The 23,344-nt window shown below is 37.3% G+C and overlaps 2 protein-coding genes across 4 annotated transcripts; one reads left to right on the top strand and one right to left on the bottom strand.

The window, feature by feature from the left end:
- The first annotated feature begins 700 nt into the window (after positions 1–700).
- Positions 701–12,812, top strand: ankdd1b (ankyrin repeat and death domain containing 1B). Its single transcript, XM_036598959.1, has 15 exons — positions 701–932; positions 2,633–2,733; positions 3,851–3,949; positions 4,200–4,298; positions 4,400–4,504; positions 4,828–4,932; positions 5,184–5,282; positions 5,956–6,054; positions 6,193–6,291; positions 6,475–6,573; positions 7,028–7,126; positions 7,220–7,315; positions 10,341–10,542; positions 12,337–12,468; positions 12,625–12,812. Exons 1-15 carry the CDS (start codon positions 704–706, stop codon positions 12,678–12,680), a joined length of 1,719 nt encoding a protein of 572 aa, XP_036454852.1. The 5' UTR covers positions 701–703; the 3' UTR covers positions 12,681–12,812.
- Positions 12,673–20,659, bottom strand: poc5 (POC5 centriolar protein homolog (Chlamydomonas)). 3 transcript variants are annotated; one of them, XM_036598956.1, is made up of 13 exons: positions 20,538–20,659; positions 20,077–20,160; positions 19,765–19,915; positions 19,573–19,677; positions 19,309–19,493; positions 18,698–18,874; positions 18,383–18,487; positions 17,762–17,941; positions 15,926–16,091; positions 14,462–14,610; positions 13,862–13,981; positions 13,575–13,751; positions 12,673–13,424 (listed from the first exon to the last, which is right to left on the bottom strand). In XM_036598956.1, exons 2-13 carry the CDS (start codon positions 20,158–20,160, stop codon positions 13,281–13,283), a joined length of 1,743 nt encoding a protein of 580 aa, XP_036454849.1. In that variant the 5' UTR covers positions 20,538–20,659; the 3' UTR covers positions 12,673–13,280. The 3 variants fall into 3 exon arrangements, with proteins under 3 accessions (XP_036454849.1, XP_036454850.1, XP_036454851.1); XM_036598957.1 differs by having other exon boundaries at positions 13,281–13,424; positions 19,309–19,481; XM_036598958.1 differs by lacking the exon at positions 19,765–19,915 and having other exon boundaries at positions 13,281–13,424.
- Positions 20,660–23,344: the final 2,685 nt, after the last annotated feature.

Here is a 23,344-nt window from a genome sequence, read left to right as displayed (position 1 = left end):
ACACATTCATACACAAATATTAGGTCTTAAAACAATATTTTAATGAGCTATTTTTAAGGTAGAGTGTAGCAACAGTGGGCTGAGATAGGCAGAAATATTTTTTATCTAAGTGCACATATATCATGAAGGACGCTTTACCTTTGTTTGAAATATCTTTTACCTTTGCATGCACTCATATGTAAATGTAATATCAGTGAGACCCCCTACCTGCATAGTGGTACCCACTTTACCATCTAAGGGAATGTATTGTGTTACAAGGACGACCTGAATGATTTGAAATTATATAATATAAGAAGGATATACTTTTAAAATTAAAGATTGTGTTTTTAATTTATCATGGGAAAATTAAATGATTCTATTTTGTAATGCCTGATGTTTGAAGTTGCATTCATACGAAGTAGGATATTTTGCTCATTCTCATGCTCGACTACAAATACCTTCACTTCATTTTCTCTAAATGTGTTATGTAGCAGGTATCACCTCATATGCTGTTTAATTTTTTTACTCTGATGTTATTTCCACACATTCAGATCACCAAGTTACCCTCCCTTACCAAGTCTTAACGCAAAACTTGTAGAGCGTCTTGTAAGAAGTCTTTGCAAGCCTTTCAGCACAATCAGTTCTTGAAAAGTTTAACTGTATGTACTTTGAGTAAGAGCAAATTTCCTTAGGGTGTAGGCTTCCAAAGCAAACAAACGTGGCCATGTTACAGAGCTCTTTCTGTGTCAAAGCGAAAAGCTTCACCACAACACAGAGCACAATGGAGGAGAAAGTTTTGGCCCTGAAAGAAAGGATCATGAAGCATCCCATGCTAAAAAAGGAAAACCTGAACCCTAAAATATGGATGAAATCAGAGCATATCAAAGACTTCACAGATTTTGTACTCCAGAAAGAGCCAGAGGCAGACAGCAGTTTTGATAATGTGGAGATGTGTGAGTACTTCCTGTGATCTAGTAGCAGCTTCAGTAATTCGGTTATTCGCCTACTCTGTTACAAGTCGTGTATTTTTAATAGATTTAAGACTTAAAAAGTTAGTTTCCTTATAGCTGAAATCAGAAGTTTACAACATGTTGATAGTTTATTCTGAGCATGATAACTTTTGTCATTGTGACAATATGCCTTTGTAAGCATACCGTGGATATCATCAGTACCTCAATAACACTTACCAATTGCATGTTTCATAACATAGAAAGCATAATTAGTCCTGTGTATTTATTGGATTTAGTGCAGTGCAGTATGGGAGATGAGTGAAGGTCATTGTATTTTTGATGGCAGTTTTTAAATGCGGCTCTACTTCTGCATTGTTCCTGTGTCAAAATATTGTGATGTATATCATACAATGTAGTATCATGATATGATATTTTTTGCCATATTACTTCTCCCTAGCTGAAATAATTTTTGTCCAAACTGATTGTTTTGCCCTGAATCATAATAGATGTTTGATAATATCAGAGGCAGTGAACTCTTGACCTGTTCATGTCTAACCTTTGAATTTAGTATGATTAAGAAAAAATGGCACATAACTTGTTCCAATAAGTGTAGGGTGAGATTTAATATAATAATCAATAATAAATACTTATAATAATATTACCCCTTGGGGAATCATCTAAAGATGCATCTTGATATTAGATTTTCAAAAAATACATTTAATTTTCATACTGTAATTTTCAAACAGTTTAAGATTCTCTATGGCTTTATTAAAGTCATTATTTCTATATGACCTTTTCAGTCATGGTTTGAACGATTTCTTCATATTTGTGCTCTGGCAGGCACATAGAATACCAAAGTAATTAGGAAATCTCAGATATGGACATGATAAGGTGTCAAAGGCACCAAAAAGGATTGGAGGGAAGAACCTCTTGGTTCCCTAAGATCTTTTAAATGAATGTTTTTAAAGATCCGTTTCTATGAATGAGATGTGTGTCTGACAAACCTTTTTAAAGTTTATAAAACCACATAATGAAAACAAATTCTCTACCAATTAAAGTTTATTTCTGGAACTCTACATCTAAGCCAAAACCATTTAGAGAGCTTTATTTTGTAAGCTTTAAGTTATAGATTTTAATGCTTTTTTTTGTCTGTAGATTACTTATATATTCAGTTGCTTTAATGTTAAAGCTCTCAGTTTAGGCATTGCCCCACCCCTGGAAAAAATGCCACCCCAGCACAAAATTGTATGTTTTTATTTATTTTATGATTAAATTAAATTCCTCTCTTCTTGGAGTACTGAAAAGTGGCCAGGTTGGCTTTTAAGGTTTTGTATAACAACAAACTCTGGTGAGAAAACTGGTGAGAAATGTTAATGCTGTAGGGTATCCTTCGTTTTCTTGGATGTTGTCATGTACAAATAATGGAGACATTAGAAGTAAATAGCCTCCCGTGAGTAAATCATTAATGGTCACACAAGACTGCCTCCTAGTCATCCATGAAGTGAACACCTCAATCGAGTTCTGTTTATGTGTGCTGAGTGATTTGTTCATGCATACCTGAGCATGCAGGCTGGCAGTTTTCTTGTAATATTTTACCGCGATTGCCAGAAGTAAAATGACTGTCCATATTGATCTTAAATGCTACAGTGAATTGGTCAGTTCTTTTGATAAACTTTTTCCACTTCTCCAATGCTCTGCTCCAGTGTTAGAGACGGAGAAAGAATACATTGAAGCAGCAAAGAGGAATGACGTGGAAACCATGAAGCTTTTAGGAAGGGGTGTGAACGTTAACGCAAAAAATGTGGTAGGTCAGTGAAAATGTTTGGAGAGTTTTTATGAATAGGAATTTTTGAAGTTTTATTACTGTATTTCAATATACACTCAGCGAGCACTTTATTAGGATTATCCTTGTTTCTACACTCATTGCCCATTTTATCAGCTCGTCTTATCATATAGGTGCACTTTGTAGTTCTACAATAACAGACTGTAGTCCATCTGTTTCTCTGCATACTTTGTTAGCCCCCTTTTACCTTCAGTGGTCAGGACCACCACAGAGCAGGTACAATTTGGTTGATGGATCATTCTCAGCACTGCAGTGACACTGACATGGTGGTGGCATGTTAGTGTGTGTTGCACTGGTATGAGTGGATCAGACACAGCAGTGCTGCTGGAGTTCACTCAGTGTCCACTCTACTGGACACTCCTACCTTGTTAGACCACCTTGTAGAAGTGATGTCACAGACGGTAGCTCATCTGTTGCTGCACAGTTTGTGTTGGTCATCCTCTAGTCCTTCATCAGTGGTCACAGGACGCTGGATATTTTTGGTTGGTGGACTATTTTCAGTCCATCAGTGACACTGGGGTGTTTAAAAATTCCAGCAGCACTGCTGTGTCTGATCCACTTGTACCAGCACAACACACACTCCCACACTACTTCATTGTCACTGCAGTGCTGAGAATGATCCACCACCCAAATAGTACCTGCTCTGTGGTGGTCCTTTGGGGGTCCTGACCATTGAAGAACTGGGTGAAAGGGGGTTAACAAAGTATGCAGAGAAACAGATGAATGACAGTCTGTAATTGTAGAACTACAAATTTGTTCACCTAAATGTAAGTGGAGCTGATGTAATGGACAATGAGTGTAGATATGATGTTCATAATAAAGTGCTTGGTGAGTGTATATACTATATTATTTAGTACATACAATATTTATTATTTAATAATAATAAAATACTAATGCAGTTGTGATGCACATGTCATTTGGTCAGTGGGCTCAGAAAAACCTTTTATTTTACTTCAAAGGAAAATATGGAAATTCTACTTACTGTACTTTTAGGGTCCAGGAAATAATTTACATAATGGCTTTAATGTGTTCCGTCTCTGAATCTAGAACTTTCTAAACGTTCTTTGTTTCATCTCAGCACAATCGTACTGCCCTTCATTATGCAGTGGCATGCAGAAATGTGGAAGCAGTTGATGTCCTCCTTAGGAGGAGAGCAAAGCTGGACTTACAGGACAAGGTATGCTACAGAAAAATCCATTTAAATGAGACCAAACAGTCACATGTGGAATATACACTCTTAAAAAATAAAGGTATCCAAAAGGTATTTTTGGAGCTATACCACAGACAAATTATGTTCTTTAGGGAACCAAACGTGGTTCTCCTATGGCATCACTCCAAAAAAACATTTTTGGGAACTTCATTTTGTGTGCACTAGTGAAAATACTGTGGTATCCATTTATCATTGTCCACTTTCATCTCCCACACAGTATGGAGTAACTGCCATTCACCTGGCAGCTTGGTTTGGCAGTTTGGAAATCTTGAAGTTACTTGTACAAGGTGGGGCTGATCAGAGGATTGAAAACATGGTGAGGTTGTGATCTCACTGTTACATATAATGTCTGATGAAATATGACCAGTTCTGAATTTCAATATCTCTTATGTCTGTGTGCTGTCATTCTGTTCCCAGCAAGGGATGAACATGATGCACTGTGCTGCCATTAATGACCACACTGAAATTGTGGAGTACATTGTGGATGACCTTCAGATGAGAGAACTTGATAAAGAAGACCATGTAAGACATGAAATTTTATTCTTTTAGCTCTAGTTGGAAAACACAGTACAGTTTTTTTCAGGAAGACCCTTAAAACCTGACTGACTAGTAGGCCTAAGGTTTAAGAGGTTAACAAAAGTGATGCAAAATAGGGAACAAATCTATTGTAATGTTCAAAAGTTGAAATTGAATGGAAGTATTTGTGAACCAGTTAGCATGATCTTATGCTACATTGTTATGGACTTTTATTATTTGTGACATCAGTACATGAGGGTGATGTTAGACCTTGTATTTTCTTAATGTGAACAGTTAGGCATAGCAAACACTTTCTCTGTTTGTGTCAGAATGGAAATCGGCCTTTTGCTGTGGCAGCAGAGCATGGCTGTGTGAAAATGCTACAGATGCTGATGGAAGAGCCTTACAACATGGCCACCATGGAGGAAAATCAGGTCCACTTCATTTATGCTTTCTCCTACACGCTAAATCATAGTTATGAATGGTGAAGCAGTGTATAGCTAAGTATTTACATAGGCTGTCTATTTGTTTTCTATATATCTGATTACTGTTTCCTTTGTTCACTCGTGGGCATTATTGAAAAGAAACTCAGCAAGACCTTACAAGTGTACATAGAAATGCAAAACTGTGAAGGAAATTGCTTTAATTGAACTTTGGCCTATGTTTCTCCACCTCTCTTCACTAGAACGGTGATACACCTTTGCACCTTGCTGCCAGAAATGGTGAGCTAGAAGCCCTGCAGCTGCTCCTGGATAACTTTGAGATCCGTAATGAAGTCAATCATGTAAGATTTGAAGAGTCTGAGTCTAAACCTTTAAAGAAATGCTGATGAAAAGATACTAAATTCCATAGCTAGATAGATAGACAGGCCGATGGATGGATGGATGGATGGATGGATAAATAGATAGATAGATAGATAGATAGATAGATAGATAGATAGATAGATAGATAGACATACAGACAGAGAGACAGACAGACAGACCAATGGATGAATAGATAGATACACAGACCAATGGATGAATAGATAAATGGACATAGACAGATAGATAGAGAGGCAGACATAAATGGATGGATGGACACATAGATGGATGGGCAGACAAATAGATGGACATATAGATGGACAGATAGATAAATAGATGCACGTATGGTTGGACAGACAGATAAACAGATAAATAGACATACAGGTAGTAAAACAGACAGACTGACAGATGGACATGTACTTAATAGATCACCAGAGGGCAATTTTGGGTGCTAGCAATAAACACTGAGCACATAATACATACTGTAGACACGTTTATTTTAATACACTACACACATAATAAATATACACAGTTACACACACACACACACACATCACCAGCCTTAAAGTCTACACTATAATGTTAAGTGTAGACTATAATTAAAGTAGTTAAAATCTTGCATTATTCTACATTTTGATGTCTTGTGTCTGCTTGTAGGCTGGGGAGACCGCACTGTATTTAGCTGCAGTTGGAAATCATGAGGAGTGTGTTCTGGCTTTCCTACAAGCGGACTGTGACCCAAACATCCCCACTACAGTGAGTAAGAAGTGCCTGTCCTGAAAATGACTGAAGATTAGATAGATTTGCCTGTATGAATGTATGTTCTAATGTTAGGTCAACTGACGTCAAATGACGCTCATTATTTGTCATATGTCGTATGCTGTTTGTTCTCAGAACAGGACCAGCCCTCTGCATGCTGTGTGTGAAAAGGGCTTTACACCAGTGGTGAAGCTCCTTGTTGATAATGGCACACAGATGAACATTCAGAATCAAGTAAATCACAATGCTTTTCAACCCAGACTCAATACAAAATGCAAATGCTTATTTAAATCTGTTATGTTGTATGTAATGGCACCTAAAACTGAAATATGTTTATGATAAACCAATAAGCAATGAAACTGATAGTAGTATTAAAGAAGTATTAAAAAATAGCCTAATAATGAAAATTATTTCCAGCACTTGCAGACACCACTCCACCTAGCAGTGAAGAACAATCACATTCCGGTGATTCACACTCTGCTGGAGTCCGGCTGTGACACAGACATCACAGATCACGTGAGTTCTGCAGCACTGTATAAGTTATTTCTGAATAAATAAAACATTGGTAATTATTAATATGACAAGTGAGTCCAGACTTTTTGAATAGTATTTTGTATATACAGTGCAGATGTAAATATTATAAACCAGGCACCAAAGTATATTTTTATTAACAAAAAGTTATTAAATTATAAATAATATACTGTATTTACCTTTTTATCTGCCTTGAGATTTGATCACCACTGTTAAAATACACAGTATTCTATATATATATAGATATTTTATTATTTGAAATTATTTGAAAGATGCTCAAGACTAGCGGCCTAGCATTATTAGGATCACTTTATACATCCGTCTGCAACAAAATTGGTTTTATATTACTGAAAAATATTGTTTCCACTTTTTTGAAGTGTTTAATTTTTAACAGTAATATGCATTTAAAATTAGTGTGTTTCTCCATCGTCACCCTCAGCTGGGCCAGACAGTCCTGCATGTCGCATCCGAACTGGGGAAGGTGGATGTGGTGGAGATGATTCTGAAAGCTGGAGTGAACATGGAGATCAAAGACAGGGTATTCCAGTTCTAAAATATACATGAAACTTTACAGAGATACCAAATGAAGTGTGAATTTCAATAAAACTTTGTTTATTTTTTTTAACTCCAGCAAGGGAAGACAACCTTGGGAGTGGCAGCCAGAGCTGATGCAGTGATCATTGTAGACATGATAATCAAAGCTGAAAGATATTTCAACTGGTTAAAAGTGAGTATTCAAAATCCCCACATCAGTAATGCAGTTAAAGTGATATTTCAGTGAAAGATCAGATTTACACAATTCTACCCCACAACCTACACATTTTGTCCCATGTAACTGGTTTCCATCTGCCTTAATCACATATTAAAATGACTGCCATACGTCAGTAGTCTGTAGCCTACTAAGAATTCAATGTGATTGGTTGCTTCACCACTATTTAGAAAGAGTTTATTAATTTTTGTTTTTTTTTTGCTGTTAGTTATTGTATACTACTTATTATTAGCTACTGTTGGTTAGTATTATGATTTTTTTTCTTAGCATTAGAATTATGATTATCATTAACTTTGGCCTGCAAGGTATTGTGGTGGGTCCTGTGGCCATTAGACCTCTACCTTAAACCCATTTCGTGTTAAGTAAATAATCTCAAATAAACTTGCAGTCAAAAACACTTGTGGTTTCTGACACATTTGACAAACTTTTTTATACAACCGGTAGTTCCAACAGCACAGTCTGAAGGGTTTGAAAGTATCTACCCACAAAGCACATAGCACATTTTTTCACAGTAAGTGTATCAAGGGCAACCATACATCCTCTTTTCTTTTTGGAGCCTGAAAAACATGCCCAACCAGGATTTCTTATGTGCCTAAAATGTTTGGTATTTGGCTTTGCTTTCATGTTGACATTTGCTGCCCTCATGTGGATAATCAAGCAAATGTGACTACAGTCTGACCATACAAATTACATTCGGTCACGTGTAATTTGATATTCTGAACAGGTCTAAAAAGGCAGATATAAGAAACCAATTCGATTTGATCTAAAGTGTGAACAAAGCCTAAATGTTTACTTTAGTACATACAAAAACAAAAAATTGCATTAGATAATTTCTATAAGATAATATTTGAACTGCAGCCCATTTGCTCAGATTCCGACAAAGAATGTGATAGCAGTCCTACATCAACAGCTGTGACGGCAGAACTACTAATCAGACTTGAATTAGCCGGAAACAAACAAGATATAATTAAACAAACAAAACAAGATAGTTTGTAAAAGTCTTCATAGAGTGACATAAACAACATCCCAGCTAATAAAAATAGGTCCTGGCCAGGGACGTCTGCTGCCAGGGGTGCCGCCAGGGATTTTGGGCCCATGAAAAGATATCACATTGGGCCCCGCCACCACAAACTTCAAAATTAGGTAACGTTAGCATGCTAATCCCTCGATGTACTGTAAGCTGTAAAATGGACAGTAACCTAGAATCGCAAATATGATGCCATGTGTGTATCTTTATTACAAAAAAACAAACACAACAAAACACAAGAATTTGTAAAACTTAGCCATATTTGAAAATGAACTGTAAAAAAATAGTTTTCTTATTATTCAAAAGAATTGAATCATTTGTCTTTTTTCATAATAATGAAAAACAAAATTCCCACAAACCCCCTGCAAATATGCCAACCGACATGTTATTGAACATAATACTTCTCACCTCCGTTAACAGTTGGAAGTAGGGCTGGATCATTGGTAGGGGTATGGGGATGGGCAGACAGGACAGCTGAGCCTGAAGCTGCATGTGTTGGGTCTGGCGGCAAGCAGGACCAGGGAAAACTGATGTAGTATGAATAGCTTGCTAAACGTTTGCCTGCACTGATTAAATGTCGGCTAAAAGAGGAGTAAAATGTAAACACAGAATTTTCTGTGAAGATATCAAGTAATTAATGTAAGGGGAGCAAAAGTAGCCCAGTTCACTATGGACTAAGCTAACAGGTTCATTTCCACCTCTCATGGACTACACTCACTGTTCTTTGTGAAAAACTGGGTGACATACTCTGTCACCCTTTCTTTTCTCTTTCCTGTCTTTCTTTTAATGACGATAGATTAATACTTTCATATTGAAAAAAATACCTAATGTTCTAATAATATTTTAGGGCCCCCATCAGTCACAGGCCCTTGGAATCGTTCTAACCCCTGCACCCCCCATATGTCTCCTGCTTAGTGGGATTCAGGTTAATCTGGCAAATATTGAAAAAGCTGAGCTGAACCTGATATTGAGACAGTTTTATGGCTGTATCCATAAGACAAAGGGCTACTACTTTTTCTGTATTCTACAGAACTGTTGCATAAAAGAAATAGAACACTTGAGGTTCTGTGTTATTGTGGATTACATCACAGCTGTGATGATCCATAAACACTTTCAGCTTGTGCCTACGACCATATTACACTCATATTATTTGTTATAACACACTCCCTCTCATGTTCTGTTGCTTAAATCTATAAAAATTGATAAATGTATACAGTAGAGTCTTTCCTATTATTGTATTTATCTGTATTCAAATTGACCCAAATTCCAACCAAAAATGTTTCAGCTAAACTTAAACATCATGCTAGTGCCATCATAATCTCTGCTACTCACTGGCAAATATAAAAAAACAGAATAATAGAAATAATGCAAATAATATAAATGAGGATATAAATAATAAAACAGTAATAACATGCATGTTAAAGCCTAAATTTTGTCCGTAATTTTGTTCTTTGCTGTAGATAACAGCATCATACAGTGTCAGAAACCACATAAGCAGGTCAATTTAAGATTACTATACAACTGTGTGATTAGAGGAACGTAAGATAATTTAGGTGATGATTTTTTACTTTGAAATAGCTGGAATTGGATCACATAGTAGAATGAATTCAATCCTTTCTTGGGATCTTCTCTCATGGCCTCAGTCACCTCTTATTTCCTTAGTCATCCAAAATGAAATTAGTGTGAGAGGTTAATGTAATTTTACACTGTAAATGATGCCACACCTAAATGTCACCCCATCAGATTTATTGTGTTAGAGCGCATGGATGTAACAGAAAAATATTGGCTTCCCAATATAGTCTGACAAGTGAATAACATAACCAAGGGGGACTGGCCAGCAGTAATATTGGATAATACGCCTAGACACGTTCGTTCAGCACCTGTTTTTTTTTTCCTTCTTTTTTTTAAGCATCTGGCCTTTCTCAAAAGGTGATGTTATTTGATTACTTTTGTCAGTCCAATCCAGGAGCTAATGAGACCCTTCATGATGAATCTCCGCTGACGTTTAAGCCGGACCGCCGTAGTGAGACTAAGCAGGTCCGAGAAGTCATGTGGAAGCTGGCGTACAGCCTGCTGAAGCAGAATGAGTGGAAGAAACTCGCCCAGCACTGGGGTTTCACTGGGCCGCAGGTGGCCGCCATTGAGGAGCAGTGGACAGGTGATGGGGGTAACTGCTCTCTTAAAGGGACCATATCGACAGCGTCAGTGTAGCATTATTGATTTGAAAAGGCCTATAGCATGGAAATACAATTTTACCTTTAACAGAAGAGTTTGAAGTAGCCTGCTATGTAAGATTCTTAAAGTTTTAAAATAGTCAGTTTAAATGCCCAGTTCACATACAGGAATTAAGCTGCAAAAACAGACTGTTTTGCATTCATTATGTTTGTGGTGTCACAAGCACAACAGAGCACAGTATTTCTGTGGTCAGGGTTCTAATTCTAATGGAAAAAGAGGTTGGAAATGGTCATGTAAAAGTAAACGATTTATTCTGGAACATAAAACCACACACATGTTGTAAGTGGGCTTCAGGGAGAAAAAAACAAGAAACAAGGACACAGCAGGGCTGTACGTAAAAATTTTGAGCATGTAGCACTGGTGCTATAAGATTGTAAAGTGCTATAAAGGTTGTAAAATGCTATAAAGTGTTGCAGCGCAAATTAAATTTTATTAGCACCAATATTAAAACAATGTAAAATGCTTCTAAAAAGTGCAAATCTCATTAAGATGAAGAAATTTTTCATTTTAATTGTGAAAAAAAAAACAGTATGTAAGATAAGAAGTTTGTATTTTAGTGTTTATTTTGTGAAACATAGACGATTTTCTCCACAATGGTACGCTAGCAGCAGTGCATGTGCTGAATTCATAAATTGTAAAATGGGAAGAAAAATAGTTCATTATCTAAAGGTAGGACTCTTATTATTATACTATTATTTAAAACAGAATAAATATAGTATGTACACTCTTAAAAATGGTGCTCCTTCAAGGGTTCTTGTAAAGACAATGGTTCTATGTAGAACGTGTTCTATATGGTTCAATATAGAACATTTTTGAGAAACGTTCTATATAGCATCAAAAAGGGCTCATGAGCTTCTAACAACAGACAAACCCTTTTCAAAAATGTTCTGTATAGAACTAGCTATAGCACTTTCTTCATCAGTACCTTTTAATCATGCAAAGGGTTTTTTGAGAGTGCATGGTTCTATATAGAACCATGTTCTTTACTAAAGAACCCTCGAAGATCTTTTTTAAGAGTGTAGGCTAAAGATGAGTGAAGTCAGTAGGCATAGTGGGAGGCAAGAGCTGCTGAATCCAGAGAGGTCTTTTGGGGGCCTTGTTTTCAGCAGGTAAATCCCAAATCATTGCTGACTTTACGTATGAAATTAGAGCCCCAAACTAAACAACTTTGACATTTTGTGCATCACAAGGCCCTTCATTTACAAACATCTGGATTTGTTCTCTAGTATTCATATACACTACAACTTAACCTGCATTGCAGCTCACACAACTATGATTCAGCAGATGACTTGGGCAGTGGGGAAATGTTTTAATATTGCACACATCACACCATCTAGAGCAGCTCAGAAATAACTGACTATGAATGAGTACAACAAGCACTTGAACTGACATGGAGGTCCATCACACACATACAACTGTGATACCCTTACATGTGCAGTAGTATTGTAGCATTGTACAGCCCTGCACACAGTGCCATTGATATGAAGCACCACAAGCTACTTGAGTGCTAACAGCGACCCCTTGTGGAGAATCTTCATCCTGCTACACGTGAGTTACAAGTCAACAAGCCAAGGTGCTTCATCTAGAATGTACAAGACACCCTTAAATCTAAATGAAACACACACACCCCTTATTTATTATATTTCTTACATCTTATATCTAATAGTTTGATTACCTCACTGTAATTACAAGGATTTTTTTTTACTTGTGCTGCAAGGTCCCAACAGTTACCAGGAACATGGGAACAGAACGTTACTGATCTGGCTCCATGGAGTGACGGTGGCACAGGAAAACCCAGCCAAAGAGCTTTACCAAGCACTGATCTCTGTTGGGAATACCAAGATGGCAGGTATGGCTACAGATATTTTCCAATCTTTAAGTTGTTTTCATATTTACACAACACAGAATTCTTTAGTGATTTTCAAAGAAACAGCCACTTAAAATGACATACTATTTGACTAAATAAGTTCGATAACATCGTCATGTCTTTTTGTCTTCCTGATAGAAAAAATCAGAATGGAGGGAGAAGACAGTGGTAACCGGAAATGTGTCATTTCATGAAACTCTAAAACAAAGCTTTATTTCACTTGGAGGAGCCTTGAGAAGAAAGAGCTGAGGTCTATCAACTCCCATTTTACACCAATTCAAACACACGTTACATTACCACACATACTTGTTTGTTCAACCAATACCATTTACATTCAGTCTTATGAACACTATAAATCATCACAGGATTGTGAAGACATATGGTTAGCTAACCTTCATACTAACGGCCATACTGAAGATTGCATCACACATTAGCAAGTGAACAGTCACAATCAAACGGTGAAACGTTGACAATACATAAAAAATTAAATAAAACATTTATCTACAAAAATGGTGCAATTGTTAAATTTCATTAGTATAAAACACGTAATCAAATAAATGGTTTAAAAATAAACATTATAAATCAAAAATTGTCATCCATACCTGAATGAACAGTATAAAAATCTTTGTCCTGATCCTTGAACAAGAATTGGCATTTTTTGCTCCAATATCTATCTGTGTAGTTTGACAGGTTGCGTAATTGTAATTCACTTCTGTGCAACAGTTAAAAAGTCCTTGTACATTTATCAGTAACCAAATTACATTCATTTGTGTTTGCATGGAACTGAATGTGTGTTAGTCCACTACTTTAATAGAGTGGATATGAAATGCAGAGGAGTGTGCTCTGGGCTGGCCTGAGGAGCTCTTAGTGCTCGATACAGTCTGATTCTGGAGGGCAGAGCGAGGGAATTTGGCTGCTGTTGCCTGACCAACGGTGAGCTGTGAGGGAAGAGACAGAAATTAGAATACAAAATTAATAAAGCAGTTTGTCTCTACATTCTGAATGATTACATCTATCTATACTATGTGTGTCAAAACTATGGTCATTTTAAGCTGCTATACTCATTTTATAAAGACAGGCTCTGATACCTGAGTGACAGGGTGGTGTCTTTCCACTATGACGGAGCTCATGGGTGGGGCCACACCCATCACATGCAGATTGCCGGGAGGGCAGCCTGCCTTGGCCAGCTCAGAGCGTCCGGTTATACGTGCAGTCACAGTCTTGGAAGCTTTCTGCTGACCAGCTGTTACTATCCGTGCACTGGACTATAGAAATAGCCATAAAACCATAAGTTAGTATTGTCATTTACTATATTGATGGTTGTTAATGCTCAAGACAAAGTGCACATAAACTGATGCATTATTTATTTTTATACCTGTCTAAAAGAGTTTGTGCTGCCTCCTGGTGGTAAAGCAGTGTTTACTATCGTGGTGGAAGGTAGTGCCTCTGCTCGGCTTGCTGCTGTACTAGAGCCAGCCAGAGATGTGAACTGCTCCTGCAATACGGTAATAGATAAATGGACTGAATGTTTTAGCAAAGAAATATACAAAGAATCAAGAGAATTAGAAAATAATATTGCTTGTAAAGAATTAAAGGAATGTTTACAATGTCTTCAAGATCTCGATCTTACCTGGAGGCTATTCTGATATAGTCTGATATAGGCCTATTCTTCTCCAACCAACTAGTGTAGAGATTTAGTTTCTAGTTATAAACCTGCTTTACATATTATCTGCCTTTAACCAATCAGAGATCAGATCAGATCAAAGCATTTTGCAGCAAGCCTACACAAAACTGATAAAACTGTGGATCTAACCATGCAAAACTAGCCCAGCAATTTAAATCTGATTTTTAAAATATAGAACATAATATTATCAATAAATGCATTTGAATTCATGCTGTGAAAATACTGAACCCTAGAAAGAAAACTATCCATTCCCGTTAAATACTGCCTCTGCAGTGATCTTTAGTGTCTTACTGCTTCTGTGTCTTCTGCATTACTGCGTGATGGGGCGGGCTGCACTGGAGACTCCATGACAATTGGGCTAAGGCGCGCAGAAGAGGCGGTCCGGAGCGGACGACTAGCCATTGAGCTAGAGCCAGCCTCCTCCCCTGAGAGTGGAGCATCTTGAGGAAGAACAAGAAATGGATTTTACTGTTTATTCAGTTGCAATTAATGCAACAACAGTGGTAAAAAAGAGAACAGAGAATAGAATCCATTTGTGCATTATCAAAAATGTAGATTAAGTGGTATCCGAACTTTCAGAACTCCAACTCATTTCTGCTGCAGTTATTTAATGACCAAATATCAGAGCTATTCATAAAAAATAAGATGTGGGAGTAAAATTCAAAGACAAAAAAAGAAAGGAATGACACCTACTTGGCCCTACTTTAATTCACAAATATGAATAGCAGCAGTGGAGGAGGGTGTTCTTTTTGAGTGCTGCTAGTCGCACCGCTTAATATTCTGCCTTAGTCTTACACAATGAAGATTTCACTGTGAAGAGTTTACAAAGGATGGCAAGTTCTACAGGCCTATTGAACAGTCTAGTCAATAGCCTATTTGCTGCCACAGCTTAAGTACTGATATTGAACTGGGCCTTATTCTTCTTTCCTCCCACTGTTCTTGTATTCTTATTGCCTGCTTATTCTCTATATGGGGGATAAGAGAAACATCGACCAACTCCAACTTGAGGCCAGACCATTAGCATTAATGAAGATGCAGGATGCTAAAACAATCAAGGGTATAATACTGAAGCTTTTACTGTCATTTTCACCATGGTCTTATATAGCTTGAATTAATACAGCATCCATGATAATTATGAGATCCGAAATTCAGTCAATAGATCAGCAAGTCAGACATTGGCGCATTCACATGTGAAGCTCAAAAACATGAATGCACATTCTTTTCCTATTATCTGGCTGTTCTTAAGCGCACTAAACACATCACTTGCAGCACTGTTTTTCTTGCATGCATTAGTGCAAAAAAATGAGCTGCCTAAAGGTTTTGGATTATCTTGCCTGGATTTTTTAATATTTCCTGCCCTTTCCTCTCACTACTCTCATGTACTGTTCTACTCAATAACCCTTTTTCAGTTGATGATGTGATGTGAGTAAGTTTAAGGAGAAATAGAAGCTCAAAAAATATATCTGAGTTTCCAAGGTGGACTTCCAAATTGTACAACCACTCAAAAATAGTTTCCCAGTCAGAATTTGTTTCGTCCATCTTCAAAGTTCTTTTAAATGCAACATTAATTACAATAAAATGGACTTTTCCTATCCTCAGACACAAATCAGTCCTGTGTTGGAAACTCAGTCCTTTTCAGTCTAGACTAACCCAACACTTATTTTGCAGGATATCTGGAGAAGTTAATCTGTATCTGGGTCATTATCACTGCAGTGCTGCAGTACTTACAGAGTACAAGGATGAAGCTTAGCTTACCTCGCTCCTGCCTGCCTGTATCTCCAGTCTGGAACATACTGAGAGCCTCAATGTTGAGTGCACAGACACCACGCATGAAGGCTTTCTTCATAGATTCTTCATAGCGTTCTTTCTCTATGTGCAGCCTTTGGATCTCTGCCTGGGCTTCCTGTAGGGCCTCCACATGCTGAGAGCACACATACATACCCACAGTTCAATGTTCACATGAAATCTTCTCATCAATCACTAAATCCAAGCAACCAATATACTAATACATCACATAGCCAAGGGTCAGAGGACTTTCCTATTAAAACCTTTCAAAACATTGTTCAGTCAAAAAGTTGTGATTCAACTGATTTTGGAATGTTATAATAATTTTCTCTCAAGTATATGACCATTTTGGCTAAAATAAAATTCTTAGGGTTAATGGTTATTATTATTATTTTATAAAAACCTGAAAACACCAAAAAGTGCTGTTATTTTCTTTTAATAATCTACTGTTATACAAATTAACAGCCTGAAACACTTTTGACATATTTTACTCTGCATTTCCCTGCGCTTTAATTTTACTCCTTATTCTTCCTCTCTACTTTCAATACCTAAACAGTTTTGAATTTGGCATGCTGGAGTCAACAACTCATGCTGCTGATGGAATTCAGCATCAAGATCCACAAGGCCCATGCTCATAAGAAAAACGGATAAATAAAATGTGAATTGACTCAGAAGAGTACTGTTAAGTGCAGCCAAAAGGATGTTTATATTTATTTGGCCATAATTATTTTTGTTATGTGCAACAGGTTCTATGCACAGAAAGAGTTTCAGTGAGAACAGCTCATTATTGGAAGACTACAAACAATTGAGATGTTGTTCATAAGCAGTGCTTGATGAATATTTGTTACTGCAAAATTTAAACTTAAACTTTGGTCAACCGACTATGCTTTTGTATCATTAGAGCTGGGCGACATGGCAAAAATGTAATATCTTGAGGTTTTCCTGATACACGATAAGTCATAATATCTTTTTTTCATGATATCTACAAAGTTAGAACAGAGTAGTGCCACATTTAAAATATACTATAAAAAATATATAAATCCAATTATTTGTATTAAACATTTCACTTGCTGTACTGCACTAAATTCAATTAAACAGGACTAATTATGCTCGCTTTGTAGTCAAACATGGAGTTGGGAAGTGTTGAGTATGGCGTTACCCACAATATGCTCAGAAAAGCTTACTGTGACATACTGTGATGTGACATATCACAATTATGTGATGCATTTGACATATGACAAAAGGTAAAGTATTGTCATATTACCCCACTGTACTTCATATTATTTTTTGATGTAATTTATCTGTGATCCAATGACATATACTATTGTCACTACATGGCAATTTAACCAGCACATCATTAAAAACTTGACATTTTATTTAACTTGGGGTGCTGAGCCGGTTACAGTCAGTTTTGGACAGAATTGTGTTGAATTTGAGTCAATTTTGAATTCAAACGTTGATGATATAGATCGGGTCAGGTCGAATTTGGACAAATTTTTGTCTGGCTCAAGTTGGGTTTGGACTGACATGAAGTTCTCTGTTCTCAGGCTGTATTCAGGTTTGGAACAAAATTTCAGGCTTGATTAAAGCTCTAAATGTAAATAGTGTATTTTTTTTTTTTATATAATTCTGAATTGTACCAAAACAATCAATCTAATCAAATTGTGTCATTATCTATTAAGGCAGAGAATTAACCCATAGGAAATGATACCACCCTAAAACTGATTAAGGCTCAGCCTAATTTCAGATTTTTATCCAAAACATCATACAGGCATATGGTTCAAATCAGCCCAATTGTGCTCCCACCTCCAGCAGCTTAGCATCATAGTCTGCAGACAGCTGCAGGCAGACGTCCTCAGCTCGGGCTCGACAGGCCTGCTCTACCCTCTCCCTCCAGTCTTTCTGGATGAGTGAGTGCCAGGCAGCCCACACCTTCCTCTTCAGCTGCAGCTGGTAGTGCTGATCTGCCAACTTGGCCCCATGTGCCTATAGGCCAGGGAAGAAAAGGACAACGAAATACGACAGGTCATCATCACGTGAGTCAATTACTACCTACGTCACCTTTATGTGGGCAGAATCTTGTGAATAACCTAAAGGTTTCAGACTGTCTTTTTTTTTCCCCCACCAATGTATGGCAGCGTATTTTATCCTGAAGATTTAACCACACAAAAGTTTGTATTTTTGGAATGTTTTGACATTTACTGAGACAGAAGACCAAAAACTTTCTCTCTCAAAGCAGAGGTCAGGAGGTAAACAATCTCTCAAAGACAGCACTCAAAAGGACACCCAGTGCTGTCCAAGCTACACATAAATATCACTATAAACCATGATTTAAATAAATAAAGGCATCTGAAAAGGTGCTGGCCCTTAGTCTGAGTGCCACTGGGCTGTCAGACTGCTCTACTGTGGCCCTGTTGCCTGGTTCACCTCTTCCTTGGCAGCACAGTGCTTGATCCTCCACTGAGTGAAGCTCCTCATCAGCTCCAGCCGCTCCCGCTGCCTGTCAACCGCCCGCGTAAGATTCAGGATGACCTGCAAGGGCAGAGAGATGAGGTGACTGAGTGGATTTGAGGGCATGCCTCTGTTATTATTAGATTATCATTAGATATGCATAATAATACTGCTATCAGGAGATCACCGAAGAAAATGATATACTGATCCTGTCTGATATCAGAATTAGGACATTTAGTACCATTACAATGAACAATAATTAGCTGTGGATCTGTGTCAGTGGGCACACACCTCATCTTTTCTCTGATTCGAGATCTGGTAGGTGTTGAGCAGGTCTTTGAGGCTGTCCATCTCCGCATTAATGCCTGCTACATGAGCAGCATGTTTTTCCCTCTCCTTTCTCATCTCCAGCCTGTGCTGCTCCATGAAGGCCAGTTTCCATTTCCTTAGCTCCATCATCACATTACTCTATGAAAAGATAGAGATAAGCTATTATCTACCAGGCTGGATTCCTAAGGAAATGCATCGTGGAAAAAGGCTAATTTAGAGCACTGACTCCAAAAAAAAAAAACAAACAAAAAAAAAAAACAAGCAATTTGAAGAGCCAAGAATTCCAATGAAGCTAAAAATCACAACTTTTTTTCTCCAGGCTTTAATAAATTTAATAGTAATTTCATAACTAATAGTAACAAGTCTTGTTTTGTACTTGCTCTCTAACACATAGTTATTACTAGCTTCAAAAACAATGAGGTTAAAGTGGGAAAAATCAGCTTTATTTTAGTAGTATGTACATCAATATAGGGTGGACCATATGGGAATTGTGACTCTTTATTTATACACACAGTATATATACAGACTAAACTATATGCAAGAATATGAAACATTTTAGAGGATACTCAGACCTTCAGGTTGTTGCTCCAGATATCCAGAATGTTCTCCATCTTGTTCAGGTTCTCCTCCGAGATAAACATCTCGGTCAGTGAAGTGATCACAGGATCTGGACTGCTCTGCCCAGATCTGTCTGATTCAGAACGTCTCTCTGACTCTCCTTCAGACCTGGCAGCCATCTCATCCCCTGAAGAAAAGACTACATTTACTGACAGTAGTAAAAAGTACTCAAGTCTGAGATTTGCTACTGAATATATTTGTTGCATTGATAAGTTTACCTTCAGAAATCTGACTCTGTGGTCTGGAACCTCCTAACTGTGGAGCAGCCCTGGCTGAAATCATCTCATTTGCAGGGACAGACTGTCTCCCATTTTCTGTGATGTCTAAGACAGAAAATATAATCTGTGGTTAGATATTCATTTTACTATTGTTTACTGTAGTATAGTATTTTTTTGAGGACTGCATCTAACCCTCGTGCTCATCCTGAAGTCCTGCATCATCCATTAATCTCGAATTCTGGGCACTTTTAGAGGGAAAAGAACTGCTCATTAGCTGTGGCGGAAGATTTGGCTCATACTTAGGAGTGACCACAGCAAAGCGAAGCAGTTCTTCATACTCATCCTAATGCAAGAAAATGTAGAAACTGAGAAAACACTTGGACTTAAAAGGTAAGCACTGCACAAAGTGGGTGAAATTAAAGTGTGTGCAATGGAAATTGCATCCCCTCCAAATCTGTAAGACAATTTATGTGAAATGTTACTTCTTTGAAGGAAATCACTCACTTGAAGTTCAGAGGACACTGAGCTGCCTCTGTCCGAGTCCCTTGGTAGGTCTGGACTGTTGAGCTCCCCTTCATCTGAGGACATCTGAAACGGGAATATACAGGCAAACAACGTTCTCTTATACATAATGCACCAGCAACTCATCTGAGATTTTAAACTCAAGCATCTTGGCAAACTAGCTGAACCGAGTGGCTGATTTTTCGAACACTTCTTCTTCTTCTGTCGATGTGACTTAAATTGCAACGTTGGCAACAACACCCTGACAAGGCGCACAGCTCAAAATCCTCATCAAACCTGTATCTAAGATCTCGCATCAGCTAATAACACACAGCGTCCTGCTCACTAGCAATGCTAACCTAGCAAGCTAGCTAAGTAACCGGCTAACATTAGCTAGCAGACCGACAGTTTCCTTTCTAACCACGACTTTATTAGATTCACAAGTTCAAAATGACTTTCATTACCTTACCAGGGCGACTGAAAGCGAGTTCGTTGTTGCCTTTCTTGTGTGGTTACTTATATCAGGAACTTGACAACACAAACTCTGACTCCAGACGGGCTGTTCACTCGCGTTTCAAACTGTTGAAAAGAACAACAAGACCTAACCGGATTGGTTAAAAATTTGACCTACCATTCAAGGGCCATTCTGAGTGGAGAGAACGTTCCCGTGGCAACGCAGACGCGGTAGCTTCCGTCCAAAAACAACCAGCTAACTTTAACGTGAAATAACTCTGTTTTAACTTCATTCACTGTTGAGGACAGGTAGGGAATATTAAAATATCAGTTAATAACCTTAGATATTTGCAATTTATTTCTTCACAGCAAATCCAGCAGATTACCGCCCACTGCCCAGGCTCAACTTATTAGAAATCTTATATATAGCAATATATGGATATCAGATATATGATGCATTTCAGGACATGTGGAGTTCCTTTATATCCAACTTATATTTGTCACATAGGAACATATATTTGACAAATATACCAACTTATTTGCAAATAAGTTCAAATATGAGACATATACAGTATTTCAGCCATATTTCAACATATACAGACATATGTGTAACATATACATTTAGCAATTCATGATAGAAAAACAGTAATCATATATAGGTGGCATATATTACTCATGTATGCCATCTTCATCTTAAATAACAAAGTTTTTATGCATCTTATATGCATCTGCATACTTCCGAATGAAGTGAAAATCAGTAGAACTCAACTCTAAAAACATGCACATGAAAGCTATGCAAAAATCATTTAAATATGAAATGAATGAACGTTTTGTTCCTTGGCACATTTAAATAATTTAATATTTAAAATCAAACAGTTAGTTTAACAGTTATAGCTGGATTGGGATGTATTCAACCACATATCAAATATATATGTATCATCCATACATTATGCGTTTGTGTGTTAATGTTTGATACTTATGTATATGTGCACAAGATATATTAATGTATATTTTAAAATATATGCCTGACCCTTTATGATATATGTACATGTATGGCCATATATCAGATTTTCATATGGGGAGGCAAAACTTAACATATCTTGACAGCTACTAATGAGAAATGACTGTGACAGATAGAATAAGTAATGATTTGAAACTCAAAAGGGGAATTCCACTGATTTTTCAAAATTTCTACATAATTCAATCATTGACATGTAAACAAAGGCATTCAGAGTGGTTGGATGTGAAATGGTTCACTGTAGATAAACATACAAACAGATTTCTTTACGGTGGTGATGGGAACCATATAGCCATAACGCAAATATAGCCATTTTATGTAATATCCAAATTGACCAGTGAAAGATACTACAAGTATCTTATTAGCTTTTATATGTAATGTTGACCTTGCAGAAAAGTCACATATATTTCACATGTGAAGTGTACAAAAACCACATTTTTATCACATGAAATTTATGTGAGTTTTCTGTAAGGGCCACAATGATAAAACAGTGCTAAATACAAAAAAAATAAGTTTTCAGTGGGGGCTAATTTACATCACAACACCTTGCATGTACCTCTCCACCTGACGGCATTTTTAAAAATATGATTGTCTCAGGCATCAGACAGCGTATTCATAACCATTTCCTGTAATAACTTCATGTGAGGTTGCTTTTTGAATGTCTGGTTGCCAACAGCACCACTGTGAACAACTCTGATATGCTATGTTTCTCTACAATGGCACATTCACATTAAGCCACCCCAAATGACTGTTTACATCTTATGGATTTAATTATGTGTAGATTTAAAAAAAATCAGTGTAATTCTCATTTGATATCTCCTTAAAAATAATGTTCAGAAATGTTTCAGTAATATTTGTGACTAGGTATGTATACTACCGTGATTACGCAGGAATAGAGTCATGATCATGCATGATGAATACCTATGAACCTCTGTATTAAAGTGAAAAATAAAAACAATAAAAAATGAACGATGCCTTATAAAAGGCAAATGAAAGGAGGTGTCCTTTTTAGTGGCGTAGGAAGCTTTGTTAGACACGGACTGCATGCTAAACCTGCAGTCGTGACTGTATAAAAAGGAATTGTGTTCAAAAAGAGAATCAGACAGACTAGTAAATCACATGAGACGCATTCACCTTCGCAAACAAAAGCTCAACAAAGTTCTCCTCTGTTCCGCCTGCAGGTATGAGTGCTTTACAATTCACTCAGCACTCCAGAAATGCCTCCTGAGTGGATGGAGGCTCTGACGTCTGCCATGAATTCAAGTTGCTTTGCCTTTTCATTTCACTGGCTAAACTTAGCCCCGCTGCATAGCTCGGCACAGCACAAATATACAAAATTGCCATTGACACTGAGCGTGAGTCATGGCTTTCTGAAGGCTTTGGCAAAGGGTTCAGTTTGGCTCTCAGCATTGGCTTGAGGAAACTCAAGGACATTGCAGGGTGGTTTACATGAAAATACATTTATACTATGTATTATAAGAGAGTGTGGTAAGTTAGCATTGGATCTGGTACATTAAAGGCTTAATTTCAAAGCAGTGGAAGAGGAGATGGAAATTTCTCATGGAGAAAATAAAGGTAGCACTGGTCCATTTGTTGTGGCCAACCATCTTGCCTGCTATGTAAACAGAGGCAAGTCCCTTTTATCGCTATGTGGCATAATGTAATGTGTAGCTGTATGATTAATATGATTGAATATTGTAATGAGAAAAGATGGAGCACTGATATAATAATCCATTTTAATGTAATGGGCAGTCTGAAAAAACAAACTTGGAGGCCTCCATTACTTGAAAGTCAGACCAC

This window comes from Colossoma macropomum, unplaced genomic scaffold (genome assembly GCF_904425465.1).
Source record: "Colossoma macropomum unplaced genomic scaffold, Colossoma_macropomum, whole genome shotgun sequence".
Lineage (NCBI taxonomy): Eukaryota > Metazoa > Chordata > Actinopteri > Characiformes > Serrasalmidae > Colossoma > Colossoma macropomum.
This window is presented reverse-complemented; position numbering and strand designations above follow the sequence as displayed.